This window comes from Populus euphratica, unplaced genomic scaffold (assembly GCF_000495115.2).
Source record: "Populus euphratica unplaced genomic scaffold, PopEup_1.0 scaffold673.1, whole genome shotgun sequence".
Lineage (NCBI taxonomy): Eukaryota > Viridiplantae > Streptophyta > Magnoliopsida > Malpighiales > Salicaceae > Populus > Populus euphratica.
The window spans coordinates 1,497-13,320 of NW_011500398.1; the positions used below are offsets into that span (position 1 = coordinate 1,497).

Consider the following 11,824-nt stretch of genomic DNA (forward strand, 5'->3'; position numbering starts at 1 on the left):
GGACACTCTACGATAGTTTTTATTTTTTAAAATATTTTTAAAATATTTTTTTATTTAAAATAATATTAAATTGAATTTTTAATATTTTTTATTATTTTGATATATTATTGTTAAAAATAAAAAAAATATTATTTTGATATATTTTTAATTAAAAAATATTTTTTAAAAATATTCTACATCTCATTGTAAAAAATATTTAAGAAACTTTTAAACTTCAAATACCATGTATCTCTAAATGACTATTTTCATCTTCAAATCTTGTACACAACAACTCATTTGTTTTTGTATTTCAAAAATATTTTTGAAATTTTTTTATTTTAAATTAATATTTTTTTAATATTTTTACATTATTTTGATATGTTATGTCAAAAATCAAAATAAATTTTAAAAAATAAAAAATTATTTTAATATATTTTTAAAGAAAAAATATTTTAAAAAATACTCACTTTAAAAAAATGCAATTTTAGTAGCTTTGCCTTCAACTTTTGATAAGTTGGATTATCCTAAGCTGGACCTCATCAAATTTATATTGAAACATAAGCTTTAGGTAAATGATTTTCTCTTCTACTTTCTTCACCAAAATATCGTTCTACATGGTTGGATCCCACGTGAACAATATTTCCTCCCTAATCTTTTATTTTGAAGTCTATTAAACTAAATTAATCCTTGAGCTGGCTCTTCCTTTTTCACGTTTCCTTCCAATGCCAATGAATGAAAGTTATGAACGAACAAATTAGAACTTATGAAATAATTCTATAAGTTAAATAATTTATGAACAAGCAAGGAACAAAGATGGAAAAGTCAACTGATACTAGGTACTGAGAACTACTCATTTAACACATGTTTTACTATGGATTAAAAAAAATTACACATTCAAGTTGCTTTAATACATTTTTTTATATATATAAAATTCAAAGTGTAAATTGAAAATTCTAATTAAGTAAGATTAAGATATTCTATAACATAAAATTAGACATGCATTTAATTGTGTTTATTGAACTTGTTTATTTAAATAACTAAAGATAAATCCACACCCTAAAAAGTTCATGAATAAAAAGATAAACATAAATGAAATTGATTAAATAAATCTAAGATATAAAAATATTATGCAATGTCAAACACATTACCAATATAATTTAAAAATGAATATTTTTTATTTTAAAAAATAAACTTCATTTGTAAAAAAAATTATAGATGAATTAGAATAAAATTTTAAAAAATAAAATAGAAACAAAACACCTAAAAAAATTTTATATTAAAAAATACATGTAAAAATCATAATCTAGATCATGAGACCGGGTAAATCCATAGAAAAAACTTGAAGATAATCAAAAAATCAATATTAAAAAAAAACTAATACTGAACAATAAGATCGTATAAAGTTGAATTTTCAATAAATTAAATATGAAAAAATAAAACCATGAAAAAAATAATTACATAAAAGGATCCAAAAAAAAGGAGGGTGAGAAAAAACATTAATTAGAAGGATAAAAATTTTCAATTGAAGCGTTTAATTGAATTGAAAAATAGCTTTAATAAAATTAAAAAAAAACCAAAAGAATAAGGGTCAAATTGATGAAATTAAAACAAAAAAAATTTAATTAAATGATGGAATTCAAAGAAAAAGAACTTCAACAAAAGTATCAATAACAAAATTAGAAATTTTTTAAAAATAAGGACTGGAATTGAAACAAAATAAACGAGAAATTGCAATTAAATGACTAAATTGAAAAGAATATAAACTTTTATAAATGGAAACAGAATGAAATAAAAAATCAATAGAATGAGAACTGAAATAAAAAAATAAAAAAAAAAGGATAATGAACTACATTACATGTCAGAAGGGAGAAAGAGAAAAAAAATCAAATAACCACTGGTGACAATAACATATGTTACGTTTTAGAGAGATGGCAAAAGGCTAGTTACATTCACTAGGTAGTGTCACACGTGTTGTCTGAATGGTGCGAATGCCACCCGCGTATCGAGGCGTGTCGAGTATATTTCAGGAGCTTTAAGCATTATAAAATTTAAAAAAATATAAAAATATTGTGATGCCCCGGTGATCTCGATAATTACACAAAATACCTATGTGAAGGTACAAAATACCCTCAAATGCTAAGTTTATGTTTTATCTCTTCCAATGTTAAAAATGTAATTGTATTGTATATTTAAATTTGAAAATCCCAAAATAATTTTATCCAATAACATAATATTTTTTTTTAACTCTAGGAACAAATACATATTTTTATTGTTAAGAAACTTGTGCTAAGTTAAGAAAACTCTTAGTAAATAGTTTTATATTTTGTTTATTTTTTAAATAAAATAATATTTTTATCGTGAAAAAAAAAATCATCACTCCACCGGAGAAGCTTAATTTTTTTTTTGATGAAAGGATACAAGGATAATTTTATTGCTGGCGAAGATGTATTTTATTGAGTATTGAACCACATCAAAACACCCACACTATTTAATTTAATGTTTTAGGTAATTTGATTTTTCAAGAAAAAGATTATTAAATGCTTAATTCTAACTCCAAGTCCAGTAAAAATCTCAATAGTGAAAATACATGCATGGTGATTGGATCGAGAGCAAACACAACACGGCGAGGGGAGTCGAAATTACCTGCGCCAGGGGTAATGCAAACAAGGCCAGTTATCATGCCCTGAACAGCACCGATGACAGAAGGTTTCTTGAAGAAAATGACATCTAGCCAGGTCCATACAAGAAGACTAGTTGCTGCGCAAATGTTAGTGTTAAGAACGGCCATGGAAGAGTCAATATTGGCAGTGTATGGATCTCCGCCGTTGAAGCCAGCCCATCCCATCCACAGCAACCCTGCCCCTGCTAACATTAGCAGTACATTGTTTGGTGGAAATCTCTCTCTATCCTTTGATGATCTTGGACCTACCTGCATCAGTTAATTGAGAAATTTCTCACCACATACCTTTTGGAAGATTCTCTCCTCACGTCATGGAAGAAATCTTAAGAACAAAACAAAAATATTACATTCTTTTTCTTAGTCAACTCCACTAATCTGACAAAAATATCAATTCTAAAATTATTCGTTATCCTAGTGATGGATTCATTTCTTGCCATGGTTCAAAACTAATTAAGAGTTGGTTTGTTATTGTATTTTAAAAGTAATTCTAAATTTTTATTATTATTTTAAATTAATTTTCTTCTATTTATAAATATTTTAATGTGTTGATGTAAAAAGTAAATTTTAAAAATAAAATAAATATTATTTCTACTTTAAAAAATAACTACTATGTTAATACTAAATTAACATATGTAAGAAATAATTTATGGGAGAGCTAGCTCTTTCATGAGCTATATGAATTAGCTAAATAAAAATTAAATTGTCATTTATATTTTTTTAGCAAGGTTGAAAATTCCACTAAAATCTAGTTTTTTCCTTCTATGCAATATGATTTAAGAAAAAAAGAAAAGAGAAGAAAATCATGGAAGGGCAGTTCTATACTCCTATTAGAGGTACTTTCTCACGTTTCAATACTGAAAATGAAGAGAAAAGGCTTTTTTTATATTCAAGGGAAAAACCAGCATCTATACATGGTCTCAAAATTTTGAAAATGTAACCCCTAAATAAACATTGAGAATTAAAACAGGTTAGTAAGTAAAATTTGCTTAAATGAAACACTAAAACACTTAATTAATTCAAAGGACTGAAGATCCATAGAAATATTCACTACAAATTATAATGTTTCTGTACCAAGACAAGGTTTCTGCAATATCTTCCTGGGTAGCAGAAATTAATTTCGTGATGATTAGTAGTCAAAGTTATGCAGCAAGTTGCATTTCAAAGCGTCAAGCTCACAAAGACTTGTTCAGAGGCAAAGAAGAAGAAGAAGAAGAAGAAGGACTGACCCAAAAGGCAGTAGTCAAACCGGCGATCCCTGAAGAAAGATGAATAACATAACCACCAGAATAGTCCATGACACCCCAGTGAAACAAGAATCCACCACCCCACAAGCTAAAGGCTCCAACAGTGTAAGAGAAAGTTAGCCATAGTGGCACAAAAGCCATCCAAGCCTTAAAACTCATTCTTCCAAGGACTGATCCAGCCAAAAGAATAAGAGTGATTGCAGCAAACACACACTGAAACCAAACCATGGAAGCCATGGGATATAATGGGGTAGCCATAGCAGTCTCCACACCACCGTTGTCGTAGAACTGTGTGGTCTCAGGGAGTGCAGCTTGTTTGATTAGAAACTTCTGGCCCAAGGCAGGTCCTGCTTTGCCCCAAAAGGGAAAGAGCTTATCCCCAAAAGACATTTTGTAGGCCCAAACTACCCAGCAGATTACAACAGCTGCGAAAGCGTAAAAGGCCATGAAAGCTGAATTGACTGCCCATTTTTTCTTGACAATGCTTCCATAGAGAATTACAAGTCCTGGCACACTCTGGAGTCCAACAAGGGTGGCTGAGATCATTTGCCATGCGTTATCGCCCTTGTTTAACCAGTCAGGAACTGAAGCTGAGCCTCCTTGGTATGCCACTGGGACTGGGTTAAGTGGAGGAGCAGCCATGGTATTTTAGAGGATTGTGACCGGCTACTGCGATCCTTCTATTGGCCTAGCTCTGTTTTTTTTACTACAATATGCAAGACCTTTCTGTAGAAGGAAATGGACGCATGGGCTTTATAAATTTAAAATGGAAAGTCTTACGGGAAAAATATTGCACCAAATATAGTGATTAATAATTTTTTTTTTCTAAAGTTTGTTTTGGACTTTTATGACTATTCATTTTCATGTTTTGTTTTTACTTTCTTTAGGTTGATTTTTTAGTATAAATCTCTTTGAGAGAAATATATTACGTCAGAATTATTTATTTAATAAAAAATACGAATTAAAATTCAGTGCCACAACCTTATTTGATTTTAATCGTATTTTTCTAATTTATTGTCTTCTCTAGTATTTTATTCTCATCCACGTAGGAAGAGAATAGTCTTTCAGTTATAAATTTTATTTCATTTGTCAAAGGATGAGAATGATAAATTTTATTATTAGATTACATTAGTGCAAGTTTATAATTGCAAATCTTGGGCCAAAGTTTTTTAATTATTGTATTCTTCTTCGTTAATTTATCGGAGTAAGGCTTGAAACATGGTTTTATAATTAATTATTTAAAATATATTTTAAAATAACTTTATACATTTTAATAAGAAAAAACAAGGGGAATGAAGCCTAAAGAAATCCCCCCCCCTCTTCCCATTAAAACGTTTTTCCAAAAGAGTTAACTAATTAATTATTTTCCATTGTTATTATCTCCCTTTCCTTCCTCTCTACTCACCCCTTCCCAAATGCACTACAAGAGATTCTATTTGCTGCAACCCACTCATAAATATGCAGTATTACCGGTATAATAGATACAGAGGGTAATTTTTTTTTTATTTTTTTAATAAAAAGATATTTTTGATATTAATACATGAAAATAATCTAAAAATATAAAAAAATTAATTTAATTTAAATAAAAAATAAAAAATTGATTTTAAAAAAATAATTTTAAAAAACAAAAGCAAAAAATTAATCTTCTTAAGTGGGGTATTGATATTTTTTTTCATAGTAAAATTATTTAACCTCTAAAATCAACAAAATATATAACTATTTACTAAGGTTTTTTCCTTTTTGACTTAGCATAAGTTTTTTAATAATAAAATTATGTATTTGTCCTCAAAGTAAAAAAAAAATTAAAAAAAAAGTAATTTTTTTTTTAATTTTAAAAATATAAAAACAAAGGATGTAGCAATTAACTAATTACACTAATGCATACATATATCCCGATGGAAAAGGATCTTTTGCTACTAATCTAAGCAAAAAAATAAAAAAAATAAGATATTAATACTTCTTTTTTTTTATATTACATGGAAAGATTCTAAAAACGGTACTTTGTCATATTGGCTAGCTTGAGATGTTTACTATTATTATAATAAAATTCCTGTCAACCTAAAGCTGGACAACTTTATAGGACCATCACTGCAGTACTAAATAATGTCAAACGGGGCAGGAATGGAGGGCGAGGATCTCGTGAATCTTTTCTCGAGATCCATATGAGTATTATGTATCCCAGGAATCTTCAATTATACGTGCAATTAACATTTTTTTTTTTATTGTAGTTAATATTCCATGCACGCTCATCGTACGTGCATGGCCTTTTACCTTGAAGGATTTTTCCTTTCTTTTCGTTGTTTTAATATTAAACTGTGTATTTAAATGCCCAACGACCCCCTTGGCAATATTTGCATACTTTTTTCTAATTAACATGGATACATGACTAATTTATATGTATCTTAATTAATTTTATAAATTTTAAAGTTAATAATTATACAAGTTTTTAATAATTTTAATTTTTATAGAACTCAAATAGGTAATTTTTAAAAAACAAATTTAAAACTTGACTAATTGATTAAATTACATATAATATTTTCATACTTATCTTTGAAAATTATTATTAAAAAATAATATAAAATCCTTTTGAAATACCATTCAACAATTCAAAATTTGGGTTTATATAATTTTCTAGTATGATAATAATATTTTAATAACGAATTAAACATCATTTGTTTGTATTTTTAATTAATTTAATAAAAAAACCAAGATGAGTGTGAAAGTTTGAGATTACTGATGGATTAAAAAGTTATCGGTATTGTCTGGTGATTTTTTTAAAATATTCAAGTAATTTAAAATTTTTATTTAAATATTATAGAAAAAATCACTAATGGATTGAAAAATCATTTTTAATTGTTGGCGGTTTCTGAAAACTTTTTATAAAATTAAAAATGTAAATTAAATATTGTCAAAAAAATTACTGACAGAATAATTAAAAAATATTAATATTCAATTATCTGTCAGTAAATCCGTCGCTAACATGCCCCAATAAAAACCCTGAATTCTCTTATTTCATAAAAGATAAAACTCATTTCTTGTTCTTCTTCTTTTTCACTATATGAATAAAACATCAATATCTATTTTTTCTCTTTCCTCATCTCTTTTTTTTTTTTATGCTCGGGTATGTCTTCTTCTTCTTCCTTCTTTTATCCCTTTTTGTTTTTTTAATTAACATGCTTTATAATTTGTTTTTCACTTCTTAGTTTCACTTGCAAATACATTAAGGTAAGATTTTTTTTCATGATTTTTTTCACTATATTTGTTATTTTATTTTATTTTTAATTGTTTTTATTCTTAATAATTGTATAAATATTGTTGTGATTTTTTTTTCATATGAGATCAATTTTTAGTTGATTTATTTATAGGAATTTTTAAATTTTTAGCAATTGCAACTTCATTTTTTTCATATAAATTTTTTTAGTTAATTTTTTTTTTCATTTTATTTATTTGCTTGAAATTTGTTTAAGTTAATTTTCTTATTCCTTTTCCAAGCATTTTGAGTATATATTATAGAATGTTGATTTAATTATTTTATAATTTTATAAAAATAAATGTTTTTTTTATAAATTCCTTTATATAATTACCGACAAAATTACCAACAAAAATTCTGTCGGTATATCTATGGGTAAATCTGTTGGTAATAAAAAAATATTATTATCGATGTGTCTGTTCCGTCAGTAAATCCGTCGATAATAATATTTTCTTATTACCAATGGATTTACCGATGGATAAAAAATTATCGATGAAAAATTCATTGACGGATCATTTCTGTCAATGATTTCATTGGTAAATTAATTACCGACGGAATATATGTCTTATACCGATAAAAAAATTTCATATGATTTCATTGGTAAATTAATTACCGACAAAATATATGTCTTATGCCGATGGAAAACTTTCGTCGGTAAAACTATTAAATCTTGTAGTGTTTTTTATTTTTTATTTTTATAAAACATAGACCATTAATATTTTATCTATTAGTTTATATAGATATAGTCTGAGATTATTTGATGAAAAATTAAATCTTAAATAAATGAATTAAAAGTGAATTTATCTTACCGGCACATCTAATTTTTTGATGATTAATTGATTATGCTGCCGTTTTCTATGGGCAGTTCACGTGATTAGATGTGTATCCAGTTGAATGTAACAGGCACATCACTTTATCATTTTTAATTATGTTTATATTTCTGTTAATTTTCAAATCCAACGAAGCCCGGAAAATTAGGTAATATCCTCATTCCCAGTATCCATCGTCTTGCAATTGTGCATATTAAATCTTGTAGTGTTTTTTATTTTTTGTTTTTATAGAACATAGACCATTAATATTTTATCAATTAGTTTATTTAGATATAGTCTGAGATTATTTGATGAAAGATTAAATCTTAAATAAATGAATTAAAAATGAATTTATCTTACCGGCATATCTAATTTTTTGATGATTAATTGATTATGCTGCCGTTTTCTATGGGCAGTTCACGTGATTAGATGTGTAACCAGTTGAATATAACAGGCACATCACTTTATCATTTTTAATTATGTTTATATTTCTGTTAATTTTCAAATCCAACGAAGCCCGGAAAATTAGGTAATATCCTAATTCCCAGTATCCATCGTCTTGCAATTGTGCATGCCTATTGATAGTATCTTTAGTACAATATTGCTTATATACTTTCATGTTTAGATTAATATAAATTTGTAATAACATATTATTGTTTTATTAACCAAATAATAATGAATTTAAATTTTATTATTCAATTCTATTTGATAATATCCTTAATTTTATCTAACATTATAAGTTTTTGAATTTAAAATTTGATCATGAAATTGTAAAAGAATTAGCATTTAATTTCTCAAAAAAATTAGGATATACTTTTAAAAATCACTTGGGTAAATATAATATTATATGAAAACCACCATCTTAGAAGAGTCAAAATAAATAAGAAACACTCCAAGAGTTAGCTTTTTTTTTTTAATGTTTTGAAACTATTAGACATAATGAGTTCGGGTTTGTATATTAGTATTTGTACATATACATATTTATCTAATAATTATGATCCACGTAACTATCACTTCAGTATACAAGTAAATTAATTGTTTTAGTTTATCTAATAATTTCTCACGGGAGAGAGAGACATACTCAAACTTTATTTGATTTGGTTTACGACAATTAATCAATCAAAAAGGATAAAATAGAATGGTTGAAAACTAAATATTTGATTATTGAATTTTTATTTTAATAAAGAAAACAATAATGCTTTATTTTTTTATTTTAATATTTAGAATGATCTTCCATTATTATTATTATTGAAAAAAAATATAAACTTGATTTGAAGGATAAAATTAAAAATCATCAAAACTTTGACAAAAGAAAAAAAATTAAAAAACCAAAAGAAAAAGGATCAAATCAAAATTAGTATTATTCCTATTGGAAAAAAAATAAAAAAATTGATATTACAAATAAAATTGAAAGCCATGAAAATTTTAATAAAAAGAGCAAAGAAAAAAAATCAAGAGTTGAAGGATCAAATTGAAAATATTATATATATAAATTAGAATTGAAGGATTAAATTGAAAATAAATAAAATTTTAACATAAAAAAAAATAAAAACTCAAAGGACTGAATTTCAAATACAAAAAAAAGAACAAGAGTTAATTTTATGAGGTAGAAGAGAGAAATAAAGGGGAAAGAAAAACAAAGGGACATTGGTTACAAACTGACCATCTTTATATATATATATATATATATAATCTTATTGTATGCTTAAAAAAAAACACTAATACCCCTATCCCATAATTTTAATTTTTTTAAAATTTTATTCTAAGGGTATTTTGGTTCTTTAACTGTTCATAAATATATTGAATAGATAAAATACCTCCAAGAAAATTTATAATGTCTAATGAACCGTATTTAAAGATAAAAATGCCTCTAATTTAAAGATAAATAATTTTTTTTTATGAATGATAAAAAGATTACCACAATGTGGTGGTGAATAAAAAATATATGAGGGAGACTATAATGAATTCTCCTTTTGTTTTTTTATTTATTTATATGGAGTAAAACGTAGATCTAAACTTGAATTACACGCTGATATCTAAATTAGAATCAAGCTATAGTTGAATAATCTTGTAAATATAAAAGAACATTTGATCCTTAATTACATATTGTTATTATTTTCGGGGCTAAATAAAATAGTTTCAATTGCCTCTCATTATCCTGGTGTCATGGTGGCTAGTTGATGAATTTTTTCCATATCATCATCCCCACATAGATACTCCTAAGCATCATAGATTACTGAGTCTTTCATGTCGTGGAAAATAGTTGTTCCACTATGGAAAGTGACTTTATTCGAATAACATCCGCTCTAATTTTGTCTGGTTGATAATCTAGCCTATTTAAAAAGGTATGATTTATGTTTTCTTAATGAATTGAGTTGAATTTTTAATATCATGATCACCAACCATAAGACTAGGTCTTGTAAAATTAATCTCTCTCCACAATCTTATTGAACTGTTATAGTATGTCTCTCAGATCCTACCATCTTGTTTTAATTAGTTTACTTATTTTTTTATTTTATATAGTTAAGAGGTATTTGTTCCATGAAAATATATTGTTGTCATTGTATCCTATACTGATTTTGCCATAGAAAACCAATTGAAATTTCCAATCAAAATTGGTTCCATTAAACTGATTAGCTACCTTTGATATCATAGTTTTAACTCTTCCACTTTCTGTTATTACGATCTATTCATCCAATTTCAAAAAGTTCCAATTGATATATGCTAGTTTGTCTTTGCCAAATATATACATCAAAATGATCAAGGCCTATATAGTATAAATGATACCAATCCAAACAACAAAATATTCATGAGTTTGGTGTAAAATTTAGGTAATCAAAATAAGTCTTATATAGTTTCTTGTGGGTTAGTGAGTTCTATTAGTAGGAATAAAAAAAAAAAATATCTATATAAAGTGATTCTAAGGTTTTTGTGGAGTAAATGTTCTCTAATTTAATATCATATTAAAATTATATAAAAATATTTGTAGAGAATTATATTTTTTCTTTGACACATAGGACAAATTTATATAAAAATACAAGGTAATATCTAGATCTTAATTACATATTGATATCTAGGATATAATGAAGCTATAGTTGACTAATCTTCTAAATAAAGAAGAAATATATAGTCCTTTATTACATATTGATATTTAAGCTAGAATAAAAATACATGTTTCTCCAACTTAATGTAATAAAACATATAGATCAATCTTATGAATTTTTTTTATCCTTTATTGTGATGAAATTATAAAGGCTTAATAAGTAAGGATTTCACCTTATCCTTAGTCTCAAGATGTCCAACACCATGTCCATCTCCGTATTGATACATGCATTGTGCCATTCGTGCAAGGTTAATTGCAATTCCAATGAAAGTTTGGGAGATATGAGGATTAATAAATTGATAATCATTTATTTTCTTCCATGTATTTCCAATTAAATTTCTTATATGATCACTAGCTTTTTCTTCAGATGCTGCGGCTTCATGCATGTAACATTGAATGGATTTGGAAATATCTCCTCGTTTTAATTCATCCTATAAATAAAAAGAAATAGAAAATTAGCATGTATATACTTCAAAAAAAACCATCGCTAATAAAAATATTTACCAAAATGAAAATGAAATATTTATATATTTACAAACTGAGATAAATTAATTGATCTAGAAATTTACTGAAAAAAATACACCATCCATCTTTAGTGTGAATGGATTTTAAGATGAAAGAGGAGATACCATGTTGGAGATCGGGCCTTTACCAACAAGTTAAAATAGTTTCTTGGGCCGAAAATTTAATAAGTAAAAGTGACCCATTTATAGTTAAAGTAATGCATTATATGATTCAAAATTCATTCCATTACTTGGG

General features: G+C 26.0%; 2 protein-coding genes across 3 annotated transcripts in view; both read right to left on the minus strand.

Annotated features, from left to right (window-relative positions):
- Positions 1-5,152, minus strand: part of LOC105114399 (ammonium transporter 3 member 1-like) — a 6,356-nt gene extending 1,204 nt beyond the window's left edge. The window contains exons 1-3 of one of the 2 annotated variants that reach the window (XM_011010930.1): positions 5,085-5,152; positions 3,886-4,576; positions 2,623-2,908 (exon numbers count right to left, since the gene is read on the minus strand). In XM_011010930.1, coding sequence (XP_011009232.1) covers positions 2,623-2,908; positions 3,886-4,545 — 946 coding nt within the window. In that variant the 5' untranslated portion in view covers positions 4,546-4,576; positions 5,085-5,152. Of the gene's footprint in view, positions 1-2,622; positions 2,909-3,885; positions 4,694-5,084 lie in introns of those variants that run through there. The other variant, XM_011010929.1, reaches the window with a different exon arrangement.
- Positions 5,153-11,009: 5,857 nt separating this feature from the next.
- LOC105114402 (terpene synthase 10-like) overlaps positions 11,010-11,824 on the minus strand; it is a 2,665-nt gene continuing 1,850 nt past the window's right edge. Inside the window, exon 4 of the mRNA XM_011010933.1 lies at positions 11,010-11,496. Within this exon, the coding sequence (XP_011009235.1) occupies positions 11,209-11,496 (288 nt within the window). The 3' untranslated portion in view covers positions 11,010-11,208. The remainder of the gene's footprint in view (positions 11,497-11,824) is intronic.